General features: G+C 42.0%; 1 protein-coding gene across 1 annotated transcript in view; it reads right to left on the reverse strand.

The window, feature by feature from the left end:
* Positions 1-4,734: 4,734 nt before the first annotated feature.
* FBP2 (fructose-bisphosphatase 2) overlaps positions 4,735-17,544 on the reverse strand; it is a 43,660-nt gene continuing 30,850 nt past the window's right edge. Inside the window, exons 5-7 of the mRNA XM_086416940.1 lie at positions 14,883-15,020; positions 8,385-8,504; positions 4,735-5,137 (exon numbers count right to left, since the gene is read on the reverse strand). Of these exons, the coding sequence (XP_086273066.1) occupies positions 4,943-5,137; positions 8,385-8,504; positions 14,883-15,020 (453 nt within the window). The 3' untranslated portion in view covers positions 4,735-4,942. The remainder of the gene's footprint in view (positions 5,138-8,384; positions 8,505-14,882; positions 15,021-17,544) is intronic.

Genomic DNA, 17,544 nt, shown 5'->3' on the forward strand with positions numbered 1-17,544 from the left:
CAGGATGAGATGAGGTGGAATCAAAAGAGGAGAGAGCAAGCTAGCCAGTAATCACTTCCTTATGTGCACTCCACGGTCTGGACCGCTCAGATATTTTCACGGAGTTATACAGAGAAGAGAAGAGGAAGGAAGGAGACAGAGGTAGCCAGGAGGATATAGGGGGGAATCAAAAGGAGTGAGACAGATCCAGCCAGTTATCAGTTCCCTAAGTGTTCTCCACCGTCTGGAACACACAAAGAGATTCAAAGAGTTGGATAGAGAAAAGAAGGTGGAGGTAAGAGATAGAGGTGACCTGGTGGAGAAAAAGGAGAGTCCAAAGAGGGAGAGAGCAGTCAAGCCAATAATCTCGCTCCCAAGGAAAAATGGGTACTGAAGATTGGGTTCTTAAAGGTACAAAATTGATAACAAATACCAAAAAGCAAAGATTAAAAATCTAGAGTAGAGGTTGGATTTTCAAAAATACAATATTAAAGAAAAAATTTCACAAAAATTATAAAATATATATATATGAAGTTTGCTTTAAAAAATAGGGTCTCTTTTTTTTTTTTGCAAAGTAATAGTAGGTTATAAAAAATGAAAATTAAAGGAGTAATAGAGGACTTAAAATTTAAAAAAATTAAAAAATATAAAGAATGATAGTAAAAATAGTAAAAATATATCTAGGACTTTCTCTGGTGGTGTTGTGGGCAGTGTGGGGTCAGTTCATTTTCGGATAGTTCCTTGATCTGGCTTATATGTCTCAAGATCTATAGGCCCCTTCCCAGAGAAGGCAATGGCAACCCACTCCAGTACTCTTGCCTGGAAAATCCCATGGATGGAGGAGCCTGGTAGGCTGCAGTCCATGGGGTCGCTAGGAGTCGGACACGACTGAGTGACTTCACTTTCACTTTTCACTTTCCTGCATTGGAGAACAAAATGGCAACCCACTCCAGTGTTCTTGCCTGGAGAATCCCAGGGACAGGGGAACCTGGTGGGCTGCCGTCTCTGGGGTCGCACAGAGTTGGACACGACTGAAGTGACTTAGCTGCAGCAGCAGCAGCATACTGGGTTTTAATCTATTGCACCTTTCACTTCCAAGGAGGTTCCCTCTGTTTTAGCATCTTCTGTTTGCTGGTCTCTTCAGTGTCTAATTTCCACCCTGACACAAGGGGGCAGTGGTGGACACTTTTTTAAGCTCACTTGTTCAGTCTTGCTGTGGGGAGGGAGGGATGCTGCAAACATTTAAATAACACTGGCGTGTGCTCGCAGTGTCTCAGCCACACTGGGTTTGCCCCTGCTCACGGCATGTGGGCTTTCCCTGTCATCACTGCTTAGGCTCTAGGTTGCTCTGCCAGGAACTGTCTGAGGCCGGCCCTGGGTTGTATGCACTTTTCAGGTCTAAGCCACTCAGATTCAGGTATTCGGGTAGTTCTCAGAGGTGCAGACTCAGTTGCGCCTGCGTTTTGTGCCCTTCACAGGTCCAAGCAGCTCATGTGACCAGGTGTTTGGCGAGCGCAGTTACTCGGTTTTCTGGGTGAACAACCGGCACACCTTCTCAGGCGGATGTTGACCGTCCAGAACCCCAAGAGGTCTTGGTTAGCAACAAAGCCTGCTTGCAGTTTGGTAGGTAATGCCTCTCTGGGGCCACAATTGCCCCCTTCTGGCTCTGGCTGCCTGTCACCAGAGGGGGATGGTCTGCAGCCGGCTAGCTCTGCTCAGTTCTTTGTTCTGTGAGAGGGCCTGGCGGTGCTTAGGTTAGGGCTTTTCGCATGGTAGCTATCCCACAGTCTGGTTTGCTAGCCCAAGTTAGTTCCTTCAGATTGCCCTCAGGGCATTCAGGCCGTGTCCTTACTCTAAGCAATGCAGTCGGTGCCTCCCTGCCCAGCCCCTGCTTGCTAGTGGAGAATGCAGGCATGTGCGCTGCTTCTCCGCTGGGGGAGTTACCATTGGGCATGTAATCTATGGGTTTTAATTATTTATTTTTTCTCCTGGTTATGTTGCCCTCTGTGGTTCCAAGGCTTGCCACAGACTCAGCAGTAAGAGTGTTTCCTGGTGTTTGGAAACTTCTCTTTAAGACTCCCTTCCCAGGACGGAGCTCTGTCCCTACCTCTTTTGTCTCTCTTTTTGTCTTTTATATTTTTTCCTACCTCCTTTCAAAGACAATGGGCTGCTTTTCTGGGTGCCTGATGTCCTCTGCCGGCATTCAGAAGTTGTTTTGTGGAATTTCCTCAGCGTTCAAATGTTCTTTTGATGATTTTGAAAAGACCCTCATGCTGGGAAAGATTGAAGGCAGGAGAAGGGGACAACAGAGGATGAGATGGTTAGATGGCATCACCAACTCAATGGACATGGGTTTGGGTGGACTCCAGGAGTTGGTGATGGACAGGGAGGCCTGGCGTGCTGTGGTTCATGGGGTTGCAAAGAGTAGGACACGACTGAGCGACTGAACTGAACTGAACTGAATCTGACGTTATTTTACTTATATTTCCCTGATTATCAGGGAGTCTAACCATCTTTTCACTATTTGCATTTTCTCTTCTGCAAATTGCAGTTTTTTATCATTAGTTTATTTCTCTAGGATGGCTTCTTTTTTCTCTCAATGTGTATGATTCTTGGTGTTCATTTTTTGTTATATATTATAAATATTTTCTCCTAAGCTATCAATTGTCTTTTTTAATTTGTGGTGTATTGTTTTTATGTTGATGTAATCACATCGGTCTTTCCTTTATATCTTGGGCTTTGTGTTTTTGGTCCTGTTTAAGGTCATAAATATATGCTTTATCTTTTTGCAATGCCTTTACAGTTTTACTTTTTATGTTTTATTTTTGAATCCATCTGCAACATGTTTGGGGATCCAGGTTTTGGGATTTTTTCCCCCCTCAAATGACTAGCTAATTATTCAAACATCAGTCATTTCTTGTCCCACTGATTTGAAACAGCATGTTTTCTTTTTATTTTTAAAGAACACCTACTAAAATGTCTTTTCTCCTTTTGATGTGTTAATGGGTCTGCTCTGAGAAGCTCATCTGTACAAATCACAAAGGAAGCCAGTGAATGGTCCTACTTTCCTCAAGTGGGGCCACACCTGGAGAGTGTACTGCTGGAAAGTGGAAAGAACTGGACTTCTCCTGAATTGGACACCAGCATCTAAACTGTGAAGATATTCAGGGGGGAATGAGAAACCAAGAGAAAAGCCACTCTCAGATCACTTAGGCCAGAAGGCACAACCTCTTTCTGATGGTCTTTCCAGACTTCTTACGAAAGCACTGGCCACTCAGGCACCATTGCACTGATACCCTCAAATCTTTGATGTGTAGCCACTAAGAATTGAATGAGAGTCCCATGCTCTTCACTGGATTCCTGTTTTCAGATTTGATGTGCAGGGACCAAGAGTCTCAGCTTAAAGAAGGATAGTGAATGGATCTTTCCCTGAGCACCTACCATATTCATCAGAGCAATACAAATCATGACTGAAGGTGCTATCATTCAGCTTTGCTTCCTGAAAAACTTTCCTCCTGGTTGTGATGTCTTGAAACCATGTGTTATAAATGCACCATATCAATTTATTCCTAAGAAGCGAAGACTTCAGTTTGAATCTTTCAGATATAAGTTTCAGATGAACTGTCTAATAAAGCATTCATAGCCCATTGCTTAGCATCAGAATTTTTCCTAGAGAAAGAAAATCTTTGTGTTTTGTGGGGGGAGATGAAAACTTTTTGATTATGCTTAAATTTTACTGCTTCTCTTACTGCTGCCAAGCAGAGGTGGACTGAGGAACACTGTTGGGTCCTGAATTATATCCAAATTGAAATCCACCTCTGGGATGTATGAACCACCTTGTCCAAAGCTAAAGTGAGGAATGTTTCTTCCCATGGTTTCTCCAAGCCCCCACTTCCCCACCATTGCCTTTTGCCTTAATCTAATGCATTATGTAATGGATTTTCTAATATTGAATCATTCTTGAAATTTGGAGTTAAGCCTAATTTTGTCCTGATGTATCTTTGTTTTATATTTCTGGATTTGTTTGTGAATATTTCACTAGGCATTTTTTGCCTCCGGGTCTATATACATATATAGCAACTCTTGGAAAAGCAAACAGATTTCTGATGCATATGCCACTCATCCCAATCATAACACAATTTGGACAAATGAAGTAATTAACCAGTGTACTCTGGTTAGGATCTAGAATAGATTAAAGTATTTCCCCAAAAAATTAAAAAGGAAAAGTCACAAGGCTGAGAAAACTAGGTATTAATTTTTAAATATTAACTCCACTTAGTATGTGACTTTGTCAACAGGTGACCACATTTTTCCATTCAAGTAGTTATTGGTCATCCAAATCATTGCTCCTAAAAATGGCTTGACTTTGTCCTGATGTATCTTTGTTCACTTGATCCAAAATTTTACAATTTAATAGCCATGAGATTTATAACTCAAAGCCTATCCACAATAAGACAAAACTTTTAAGAAATTAAGTCAGGCATTTAAATATCTATAATGGATATATTTATATACATTAAATATATATGTATAAGTATATATGAAATGAGTATATATAGTAAACATATGTATCTATTTTATTAGAAAGAAAATTAATCACTATAGGATTAAGACATTAGGTTCAAATTCTCAGCCAAGACAAATTCTTAACTGACCTCTGTACTTTCTGCCCACAAGGGATAGCTGCTGATTACTTGGGCTGATAAATAACAACCCTATTTACCACTGTTCATGACAGAAGACAAATCACAGTTGTTCTTTTCATGTGTGGGTTTTATTTTCAGCCCTTTACATTGAGCACAAACTCGCCTCTGGTTTCTAGACCTGTCATGAGCAGTTCGCTGCTGCTCTTCTGCACACGATTCAGTGAATTTACTTTTTGTTTCTCATCACCAGCATTCACTCACTTATTCATCCCTAACAAAGCACATACAAAGAGAAGAGGGCTTGTGGGTCAGACTCACTACCTGCCTGCCTGATTTTTCTGTACACAGGTGAGATATTCCTGTACATCTTCTGGGGACCCTAGAATGAGGGGGACTCGTTGGTGAATGGCTTCAGGCTTCACGTCCAGCACGGGTTGGGTGCCTGTGGTCGCTAGCCCTCCCGCCTGCTCGATGATGTAGGCCACAGGATTGCACTCATACAGGAGCCGGAGCTGAGGAGAAACAGAGTCAGGTGGACAAGTGTTCTAAGTTGCCAAGACCCCCAAACCATGTGCCTGAAGCTCCAGGAGGAATTCCAACTGCTGAGCCTCTGTCTCATTAGTGTGAGTACATTTGCCCATCTCAGGGGAGCTGCTGCCAGAGACCAACACTCTCCAGAAGGCTGGGTGCCCTAGCTGATGCTGATCACATATGCCTCTGGGGACACCTCCAGTCGATAGCTACCTGTCTGCTGACCTTTGTGATTATGAGAGACTTGGGAGTATGAGATCTTAGTGTTCACTTCTCATTAGTTCGTTAATGAGGTGAAGTGATTCTGGGTCCAGATTAGGAGCCTCTACATGCCAGACCTTAAGGCCAATAGAGTCAAGCTTGGATGGGATTGGAGGGTCACCTAGAGAGTGCTGGGTGGTCTCTCAGGATAACCACACTGTCCAGGATGGTGGGGAGGAACAGCTCAAGTGTCAACTTGGCTGAAGAGTTTTCTGGTGTTTAGATGACCTTTTCTTTTGATCCCTTAGACTGAATTGCCTGGTCTCTTGTTGCTTGCTCTCCCACAGCATCCTGTACTTCCCCTTTCGTGATAATTCTGACTCTGAGGTTTGTTTAACATCTGCCTTCCTCCTTGGACGCCCTCCCTTGAGGGCAGGGGAGGCATCTCTTAAGGTTGGTCTTTGTGGCATCTTCATTCCTAGTACTGCCTGACATTTAGGAAGTGTCCAAACAAGGCTGCAGTGTATGCTGCACAAGGGCTCCCAGTGGAGGGCAGAAATGGGCGGAAATCAGTTGTACTATTTTTTGCCAAGCCAGGTACATGGATCCAGTGCCTGTTCTGAGAAAGAAATGCCCTTCTAAAAGGCACTATGAGATGACTAGGTGTCAATCCTGTGTCCAGTTAGTATATGGTGAGTTGAATTGAAACGGGCTGATTGAATGTCCTTTCTGGGTCTTTTTCTGTCATTATGTTTTGACTTCTTCCTCATCCCCTGACCCACAGCAGACACACGCACACACGTCACACAGATTCAGGTGACGTTCTTGCTGCATGCTCTGACTCTATATCACACTATCCTCTCCTTCCTTCCCTCATAGGTATGAAATCTGTAACTTAAATTTCCTCTTCTGTAATCAGCTTTCAGAGTGATTGATCCAGCTCTGCACAACTTCTTTCCATTCTTTTCTTCATAGTTACATCTTGTGCTGATTTTTAAATTATTGTTATTTCAAAGAGAGGAACAAACTATTTCCAATCTGAATTGGAGAGCCAGGCACTGAGCAGAAAGTAAGTTAAAACTGTAGGGGGCATTTATTTCCATTTGGGGGAAACAGAATAAGATGCTTTTATTTGTACCATGTTAATTCAGATACTATAAAAAAATAGATAGATAAGGACATGGATACTTACATAAAACTTACCTTGGGACCAAGTTTTGTTCTGAGCTTAAGATATTTTTGTAGTAAACTCATTTTAAAACACAGTGTCCAGATCTTCATGGTGCCTTTACCTGCAGGCTATGTGATCTATTTTTTTCCCCACAATTAAAATCTACATTGCTCTACAGAGACAATAGGAGGAGAAGCAGTCACATCCCACTACCCACCCACTCACACAAACATGGTCACAGAGACCATGAGAGCTAAAACATGGAGATCAGAAATCAGTGGTACCTAGATCTTGTTATATAGACTGAAGTAAATCAGAAAGAGAAAAACAAATATCATATATTAGCACATATATATGGAACCTAGAAAACTGTACTGATGAACCTATTTGCAGGGCAGGAATAGAGATGCAGACACAGAGGACAGACTTGTGGACACAGCAGGGGAAGGAGAGGGTGGGACGAATTGAGAGAGTAGCAGTGAGACATATATATTACCACATATAAAATAGATAATGGGAAGTCTCTGTGTAACACAGAGAGCTCAAACCAGTGCTATGTTGGGATGGGATGGGGTCGGGAGTGGGAGGGAGATTCAAGAGGGAGGGGATATATGTATACTTATGGCTGATTCGTGTTGTCATATGGCAGAAACCAACACAACACTGTAAAGCAATTATCCTCCAAATAAAATTTAAAAAAAGAAATCAATGGTACTTTGAATATGGTACTATGAATGTAGGTCTATATATGCAGTTATATATCTTGTGGAAATATTTTTGTAATTATATGTAGGTATTTTCTGACTAATTTTAAATCATCTTAGTATTAATAGCTAGTAGTAATTAGTCTTAATGTTCTCCTTGTTAGAACTGAGTAGATGGCAAATGTGGTTCTACCTAAGAATTTCCACATCTTCTACTTGATCTCATGTAATACTCCTTAGCACTGTTCTGCTCACTAGATTTATCTGTCCAACAAGCTGATATACAAGAGCTAAACCATCACAGGAAGAGAAATGCCTGGTACACTAACCTGCATGTTAAAATCTTCTCTTTGGTTTCACATGGTGTGTTAGACTTCTTATCATGGCTTTGAATCTGACATTCCAATAATTCAGGTCGGATCGCCCGCACTGAGAGATGCATATATGTGTGGCTATTTGTTAGTGTGTCAGAGAATATGCAGACATTTATTTGAATTTGTCTTCTTACCTATGATTCTGTGACTGGCTAAAAATCAGACACCTTTCCATGGCAGGGTCTATTCAAGATAGACGCATTGGGATCATACGATTCCCACTTGATAACATGGGTATTTTAGGTTTTGTTTCATAAAGTTGCAATGAGATCTTTCCAGAGCTACCTTTACAGGTAGTTCAGAAGTTCTTAGCCTGAACTTCTGGAAACTCTCTAGGAAATTCTTGGGTCATCCTCAGGTTATTGTGAACCCCCTGACAATATATGTAACGTGTATGTTTACATGTAATAAGTTTCATGTAAGTTTTGTAAGTTTCATTAAGTTCTCAAAAGGATCTATGATCCAAAATCAGCTGGTAATGAAGCAAAAAGACAGACACAGCATGTGGAAAGTGGAGGGTGAACACAGCTGATTCACAGTCAATTGAGGAGCATGAGAGCCGCAGAAGTAAAGGCCAGTGACAATCACCAACAACTTCAGCCTCCTCCTCCTCCAGACCTTCTACCACAACCTTAGAACACTATTAATGGCATATATACTTCATTTCTCTTCCACCTGCCCACTCACAGACAGATGGTAGCCAAAAACAGGCATGATGAGAAAGGGAATTGTGACCGGCTCCCTGAGCAGATTCAGCCAGCAGACAGAGGAGAGTTACCTTGCCCTTCGGACTTTTCTGGTTTGCTGGGTACAGGAAGATCCCTCCATAGACAAGGGTGCGGTGCACATCAGCCACCATGGAGCCCACGTACCTGGCCCCATAGGGAGAACTGCCGTCCTGGAGGATGGAGAGGAGAGGCAAGATGCAATGGGTTTAGCAATCAGTCAGCACCTGCTTCAGGTGACACATCCAGTGGGTGTGAGCTCTGCATTCCAGGTCCTCTTTCCTCTACCCACTAGCTTAGGAATTGAAAGTATTATGTAGCTGACCATTCAGTTCAGTTCAGTTCAGTTGCTCAGTTGTGTCCGACTCTTTGCGACCCCATGAATCGCAGTACGCCAGCCTCCCTGTCCATCACCAACTCCTGGAGCTGACCATTAGGAGTTCCCAAACCTCAACTAGTAATCAGACTCATTAAATGTTGCACTACTTAAAGTGAGAGACAATGTGTGTCCTAAGACAGAAGCTAATGAGAAAAAAACAACAACAACAAAACAAAACACTGGAAAAAGAAGTATAGACAAACACCAACTGTTGGGCTCCTCTTTGAATCTCCTCCTTGGCCCTCACAGTTCAGAACACTTTTTAGCTTCTTGAAAACCAGATCCCCTTGAACCATGACAACTTTTGCACTTAGTGTAAGCAGCATTTATCCACTGGTAAAATTATTTTAAATACCTTTAGAAATCATTCAAAGAAATAAAACAGCTTCCGTGTAAATGTCAATTTCATTAGTCTTGTAACGAAAAGATTTGCTCTGAAAGAAATAAGCCAAAGTTCATGATTTCCCTTATGTAGGGCATATCAGTAAGGCATGGCTATCTGATGAAAGGGCTCCTTCGGGCAGGTTTGCTTTTTCCTCACTCAGTGACCCATGTGAGATTTCTGTGTCTAATCTAATAATTCTCTGACAGTACAAGGAAACACCAAGAATTTTCAGAGTAAATATCCAATGCTTTGCGTGGCATCAGCCACTATAAAGTGCATTGATTTTATAAGCATTTATATGCCAGATCTCTCCATCAGTGTGTGCCGCCCTTGGGGAAAAGACTGTCTGCTTTATCTTGGCATCATTCCCTGAGTTCAGCCTGGTGTGGGGCAAAAAGTAGCTGCTGGGGAAATACTTTCTGAAGTGTATACTTATGCGATATCTTGAAAGCACTATTCAGGTTGTATGTTAAAAATTACATGGGAGATTTTGCCTCCTCCATTTTATTTACATAATGATATTAAGTATACAAAACACCTTCAGATGCCAATTAAGAGACTTCTCAATAGGTAAAAGAATGCAGGTCTGAATTGGGGATGAAGAAAATGGACTAACTTGAGTAGCTCAGAGGGTAAAGAGTCTGCCTCCAATTCAGGAGACCCAGGTTCAATACCTGGGTAGGAAAGATCCCTTGGAAAAGGAAATGGAAACTCACTCCAGTATTCTTGCCTGGAGAATCCCCATAGACAGCAGAACCTGGCTGGCAAGAGTCCATGGGGTCGCAAAGAGTCGGACACAACTGAGTGACTTCACTTTCACTTTTTGAGGAATATTTAGGAAATAGAGTTGGTAATGCCCAGTAAATGATTAGTCATGGGCATAAGAAAGAGGTAATCCTCTGGGTTCCCCAAACTTTGTTGGGAATGAACATGATGGTAGAGGCAGTATAGGTCCAGAGAAGAAAACCAGAAAGTAGTAAACTTGGGAGATGGTGTGTGTGTGTGTGGGTGTGTGTGTGTGTAGAGTGGTGGGGGGTGGGGAATAGGAGGGTCAGAGTTGGATATGTGGAGTTCTAGGTGTCTGGAGGAGCAGGCAGATCTGAACCCTATGAGAAGAGACTAGATGAGATCACCCTGGGGGGACAAGAGTGAGCCGAAAGGTTTGTTGGGAATAGAGTACTATAGGTACCAAGATGGAAGTGTAGGCAGAGGTGTGGGAACTAAAAAAAGAAGAAGATGGTTAGGAAGAGAGATGGAAAACCAGACACAAGGCTAAAGAAGACAAGTTTCATGAAGGACAGGGTTGCTGTTGTTGTTTAGCAACCAAATTGCGTCCGACTCTTTTGCAATCCCATGGACTGTAGCCCGCCAGGTTCCTCTGTCCATGGGATTTCCCAGGCAAGAATACTGGAGTGGGTTGCCATTTCTTTCTCTTGGGGATCTTCCAGACTCAGGGATTGAACCAGTTTCTCCCACATTAACAGATGGATTCTTTACCACTGAGCCATCAGAGAAGCTGGAAAGGAAGAGTAAACAACTCTAAATGCCATGGAGAGGTCAAGTAACATAAGGTGGAAACATGATGCTGGATTACGTAAAAGAGGATTACCAAGGGCTGATATTGGAGCAAAGAGGGTTAAAGAGGGAATGAAAGGAAAGAAAAACTTTCAAAAAATGAAAACTTTCTTTCCACTTCTGGGTATTTATCCAAAAGAATTGGAAACAGAATCTCAAAGAGATATCTGCATATCCATGTTCATCGAAGCATTATTCACAATAGCCAAGAAGTGGAAGCAACCTAAGTGTCCAGTGACAGATGGATGGATAAGGGAAATGTGGTATACACACACAGTAGGATATTATTTGGACTTTGAAAAAAAAATCTTGTCACTTGCTCAACTGATATCAAGCAGGGCCCTTTGGGGCTCCTGGGCACAAAGACTTTCTGTGTCCCCCATTTTTTTGATTATAGGAAGCAGCCTTCATTCAGCCTTCATGACTGTCCCTGAGTTACAAAGGGCAGATTCAAGCAGTTGTTAATCAGAAAAGGGAGGGGATGGAAGATCAAGGAGAAACAGTCAAGAGCAGCCTTGGGACAAGGTCCTGTTTTCCCCATCAAAGGACACACACAGCAATATCTTTGAACTATTTTGCAGATATTGAAATCCCCACAGGTGAAAGAAGATAACAATTAATGTTATCCAATGTATGCCACCCACAAGCATGTAGACCCCAGACCAGTTGGACCTGCAGGTTGATGATGTTGACTCCAACTCAGCTCACCACCAACCCATCAGAAGAATGTCCACAAACTGATCATGTCCTCTTTGGACAATTACTACGAAACTTCTCACTATCTTCCCCAAGAGGGGACTCATGATTTTGAGGGTATGAGCCTGCTGTGTCCCCCTTTGCTGGAAAGGCAATAAAACTATTCTTTTCTACTTCACCCCAAATTATGTCCCCAAGGTTCAATTCAGCACCTTGTTCAGCACCAGTGTACAGAGAAGATGAGCTTTCAGCATCACAACATGGATGAAACTTGAGGACATTGTGCCAAGTGAAATAAGCCAGTCAAAAAAAAAAAAAAAAAAGACAAATACAACATTATTTAACTTACATGAGGTATCTAAAGTAATCAAATATATAGAAACACAAAGTAGGACATGGTTACTAGGGATGGGGTTGGGGGAAGGAGAAAATGGTGAGTTGTTGTTCAATGGCTATAGAATTTCAATTTTGCAAGAAGGAAATGGCAACCTACTCCAGTATTCTTGCCTGGAGAATTTCATGGACAGAGGAGCTTGGGGGGCTATAGCTCAAGGGGTTGCAAAGAGTCAGACATGACTGAGCAACTAACACACACAGAGAAATAAAAAGTTGCAGAACAGAGAATAACATTTGTCTTGTTGGAGTTTTAAAGGAACACCCTGACCTACCTGGGCAACTGCAAGAACAAAGGATCCTGACACCAAAAAGTTTGCAACAAACAACCACATCCTCTCTCTTTTTAGTATAAAAGAGGCCTGAATTCTAACTCAGGAAAGATGGTTCTTTGGGACACTAGTCCACCATCTTCTTGGTCTGCTGACTTTCCTAATAAAGTCCTTATTCCTTGCTCCAACAACTAGTCTCTCGATTTATTGGCTTGTCACGTGGCAAGTAGTAAGAGCTTGCACTCCTTAACATTACTTGACTGTTCTGGGCCTCAGATCCTTTATTTGTAAAATGAAGGTTGTGGTATTAATACTTATCTTGTAATCTGTTGGAGAATTGAATGAGTTAGTACATGATAAGCACTTGGAACAGACACAGGACACACTAGCTATGATTATCATGACTAATAGAAGAGTGCAGTTAGGGATAGGAGAAACTGCCATTGGCAAGAGACAGAAATAGCAAAGCAGGACTGCTCTTTCCACAATGGTGGATGGTATAGAAAAGTGCTGGTCCACTTCCCATCTCCTTGGGGTGCAGCATGTGGAAGCAGAGCAGCCAGAACACAAAGACCCTGCCAGAAAGCAATGGCCTCCGGAAGAATGAGGAGTGGGAGGGACACTGCCTGCACACCCTGGAGATGGGCTTCCCAGGGCAAAACTACAGACAGCAAGGGGACTTCTTTTCCAAACAGAATAGTCTATCTTCTTTCCTTTTTTTTAAGTGTAAGAGTAAACACTTATTTAAAATAAGGGAGAAGGAATCACAACATATTACACATTTTTAAAAGCTGACTCTTACTATACTAAACACCATAAAATCCAGAAAAAGAATATAGTATTTTTATTAATTAAATACTTGATATGCTTTTTCCCTTTCAATTTTCTTGGTTGCATACTCTTTGATTGCCTCTGCAAATGACAATGGTTTTTGTAATAATTTCTAGAAAGAGTTACAATGATCTCTTTTCAATGACATATTGCACATATTCATACATCAGAGAAAGTCAAGAACTCTATAATATCAACTTCTAGAAACCACTATTAACAAGATGGCACATTTTGAAGACATTTTATGCATACACACATCCTACATATACATATGTGTGTGCAAAAATACATTCACATGTATTTAATGGTGTAATCCATTTCGTTGACTGCCTATCTTGTGGACATGTCTCACTACCAATATATAAAGCAGGACTTAAATTTCTAATGGATGAATAGCTGTGTGGCACAACACTTCACTAGAATATTGTGAATGCCCCAACCAACCCTTCCTGTTGGATACTTCAGTTGTTCCTTCGTTGTTGTTATAAAACAATGCTGCAGTGACATATCCTTGTTCATTTATCTCTGTTTTTATTTGATCAATTGGTTTTTTAGGGTCAGTTTCTGGGGGAAATTTAGGATTAACTGAGTCAAAAGATATGAATATTTAATATTGGAAATCATACTGTCAGATTGCCCCACCCAGAAAGGTTGAGGGGTGAGGGGGGACATTTAAGTTTCCTTTAACATTTTATAAGAGTATTTATTTTCCCACACCACTGAGCACTATTCATCTGTTGAATCTGTGCAAATCTCAAATGACGTTGTGTTTTAATTTGCATTTCTTTTTTATTAGCATCATCCAATTTGCTGACTGGACATTCCTGTTTCTCTCATGACTTGCATGATCGTGCCCTTTGTCTGGTTTTCTGTTTGGGTGTTCATCCCTGTATTTGGGTCCTCGTGCAGTCAGACTCTTCACCTGTTGTTGGTCATACATGGGATGACTCCTTTGTTTCTCAGTTTGAAACTTCTCCTTCAAAGGGATTTATGGCTTTTTTTTTTTTTTGCCTAAGAGTTTGGTTTTCCAGGGGTAAAATAAGTATCTTCCTTTATGGGTTCTAGAAGAGGTACCTTTTACCTTAGAATGGGAACCGCTGTGAAATTATCACCGAAACTGGGAATTTGTAAATAAATAATTTTGACTTTATCAACCTCACAATCCATATCCTATTACCTCTGCCCTTAAGATACCTGATGGGTTTTTGTGTGATGACAAAGGAGAGATACCAGAAACTGCATTCTAAGATTTTTGCTTCAAGAACAAACAAGACAGAAAGAAGAAAACTCTCTAAAGCTTCAGTCTGAGGCAGCAGAGGTAGGTCCAGCACCCTGCTAACCGAGTGCTCTGGACTCCATGGAATCCTGAGCACTTTCTGCCTAGAGCTTGTGAAGGGCTTGCAGGGACAGCCAGGCTGGCGCCTCACACCACTGTCCTTCCTGTCACTTCCAGTGTGGGTCAGAATTCACACTCTTGACCTGGAAACACTGTGACTCCCTCCCACACTTGTCTTAATAGGGCTTTTTGTATGGCAGACATACTTATTGGATTGTTTGGGCTGTCTGAATAGCCACATGAAGTCCAGGACTCGGTGTTCACCCTTAGAGACGAAGACTTTTCTAAAACTTGGAGTAAACACCAGGTCCTGATTTTAGACCATGTGAAAGGGACCTTCACTTAACCGAGTGACCAGAATCTACACACATGGTAGCTTGGCAAAAAATGAGATGCCCTGGCCTGAAACTCTGTATTTTGAAAAATTTGTCTCTGCCTTCTTCATAGACAATTTTTCCTGGATAAACTAACCTAGAGAGTAATACCTTTAGTAGGTAAATCTTAGCTATGAAAGAAAGATATTGATTGCTAATGAAGAAAGTCAGAGTCCGCCATGCTCACACTGGTCAAAGCCACAAACAGGGGCAACAACCCCTTTCAGCCAGCCTCCCACAGCCATTTCCCAAACAGGAACCTACTGAGACAGTATTCTCCCTGCTTCTGTTTCAGGCTTTCTTCACTCACCTCAGGAAACTTCTTTTTCTGCACATATTCTGTGGTGGCAGCATCAAAATACTTGGCATAGCCCTCGTTGAGGCTGTAAATCTTTCCTTTCTTTTTAATCTTGACATCTTTTTCCACCAAGACAAATTCACCAAGAGCCTAGAAAGGTGAAGGGAAATACCAGGAAGAAGAGAGATATCAGGAAACAGAAGTCAATAGCACACACCCCAATAACCAGAGAACAATAACTGAGGTGGACCTGCTGAAAGGACCCAGCGGGTAGCAAGGTCCTCCTATAGCTTGTCCAGTGATGTTGTTATGAGACTTACAAATAACAGGGACAATGCAGAGCCTACACAGGTAGCACAAGCTGCAATATAACAAAAAATAAAATAATTCAAAGGAATAAGAAGGAAAGTTTCCCTTGTAACTCTCATTTGTAAAGAACCTAGCTGTATTTATCCCCTCAAGTTCTCATCCCCAGTTAATCCCTAATGTTTTCAGGAAGATTTGAGCCATCAACAATGAGAGGAAGAAGTTACACAGATGGGATTTGTCATGAAAGTGGGGATGTAATTAGACCACTAATTTGTGGTCCAGTTATTTTATCTTAATGATTCCATCTTGGAAGCCATTCAAATTTTCTTACATCCCTAGGGACTTCCCTGGTGGTCCAATGGTTAAGACTCCATGTTTACAATTCAGGGGGCATAGGTTCGATCCCTGGTGGGGATCCTGAAAGTTGCGTGTCACAGCAAAAAAAAAAAAAAAAAAGAGCAAAGTTCCTTGTACCCCAAGTATTCTTATACAGGGTAAAGAGGAAATCCCTTCAATCAGAAACTGTATTCACTTGGCATGAAGAATCATTGATAAAATTTATTTTAATCCTCAGAATTACTTATAAAAGTGCCCAGTCTCCCGATAGCTACCTGGTCCCTTTCTGCAGGGCATCCCTCAGGTATCTCTTTAGCTGAGTGCTGGTGGTCTCATCTCTAGGGCTGCAATTAGCTAGCTGCAAATTCACTTTGAAAGGCTCAACGTCTCACTAAGTCACTAGGAAGGAAATCAAGACCCGGAAATCTAATTGGTTCTGATTAAACTTTGAAGACTGAGAAAGGAAAAATCCCCCAAGATGACAGCTCACAGCTAGAAGATTCCTAATGAACATTGACAACACTCTGACAAAGAGACAAGGCTACGCTGACTGTGTCTGAAATAAGACAATGACAAGGATATTAAACTGCAAAAATAACCAAACATGCTTCTTTTCTGTGAAATGTGAGTACTGACTGCTTTTTTACCAATGAATCGTCACCCTCACTTTAACCTTCCCACCTCCCAGATAAAAATTGAGATACAAAATCATTAATTGTACCCACATCTAGACAATACCCAATCCAGAATTGACCCTCTCTTTCTCAAACCTTCCTTAGAATCATCAAGCAAAAGCCCATGTTCTATATATAATAAGATCATGCCAACCTCCTCTCTCATCTGAATGAGACGGTTGAATGGCATCACCAACTTGATGGACATGAGTTTGAGCAAGCTCTAGGAGTTGGTGATGGACAGGGGGCTTGGCATGCTGCAGTCCATGGGATCACAGAGTTGGACACGACTGAGCAACTGAACTGAACCCCCTCTCAGCACGAGGCCTCATGATTCTTCTAGAATGCCTTCTCCCAAGCTTAGTAAACCCAGCTTCTTAGGTAAGTTCTTGACAGTCTCTGGATCATGAACTTTAATAACCTGCTCTAGGCATTTGTTGCTTTGGAGTAGACCAGTGTGGAGTTCCACTTTTTAAAAGCACTTGAACTTCCTTTGAATAACTAACTCTTCCTATTGGATGCCAATCTAGAAAGACTCTAAACTGGACCTCCCCTAGCCCAAGGTCAAGTACTTGACTTAGCTTGGCAAAATAATTATTCCTCCCTGGGTGGTGTCCAGACCAGGGGCAGTGCTGTGGGACTGGTCCTGTGAATCCTGTCTCCTAGACCTGCCCATCTCTAACCTGCGGCCTCAGTTTTTCCGTTAATACAATAACACCCTTTACTTAGTTAAGCCAAGATCCTTGACTCTTTTAGTTCAGTCACTCAGCCGTGTCTGATGCTTTGCGACCCCATGGACTGCAGCATGCCATGTTTCCCTGTCCATCTCCTGGAGCCTGCTTAAACTCATGTCTATTGAGTCAGTGATGCCATCCAACCATCTCATCCTTTATCATCCCCTTCTCTTCCTGCCATCAGTCTTTCTCAGCATCAGGGTCTTTTCTAATGAGTTGGCTCTTCGCATCAGGTGGCCCAAGTATTGGAGCTTCAGCTTCAGCATCAGTCCTTCCAATGAATATCCAGGGTTGATTTCCTTTAGGATTGACTGGTTTGATCTCCTTGCTGTCCAAGGGACTCTCAAGGGTATTCTCCAGCACCACAAAGATCAAGACAGATACACAACTGTTGTCTAAATAATGTCTTCACTTGTTTTTCCACCCCAGGGCTGGGAATGTGGACACTTAGGACCCTGGCAAGTTGTTCTGTATTGTGGGGTGAAGATGGTTGTGGAGCCTTACTCCAACCTGGAAAATACATACCTTTGTTCTGACTGTGATCACTAGCACCCACTGTGTATACAAATGGCCTTCCACAACTTGGACAAGAGGGCACCTGATGATCAGGCACCATATCCC

Source organism: Bos grunniens, chromosome 8 (assembly GCF_055505025.1).
Source record: "Bos grunniens cultivar Pamir isolate PY7600 chromosome 8, Bosgru_T2T1.0, whole genome shotgun sequence".
Taxonomy (NCBI): domain Eukaryota; kingdom Metazoa; phylum Chordata; class Mammalia; order Artiodactyla; family Bovidae; genus Bos; species Bos grunniens.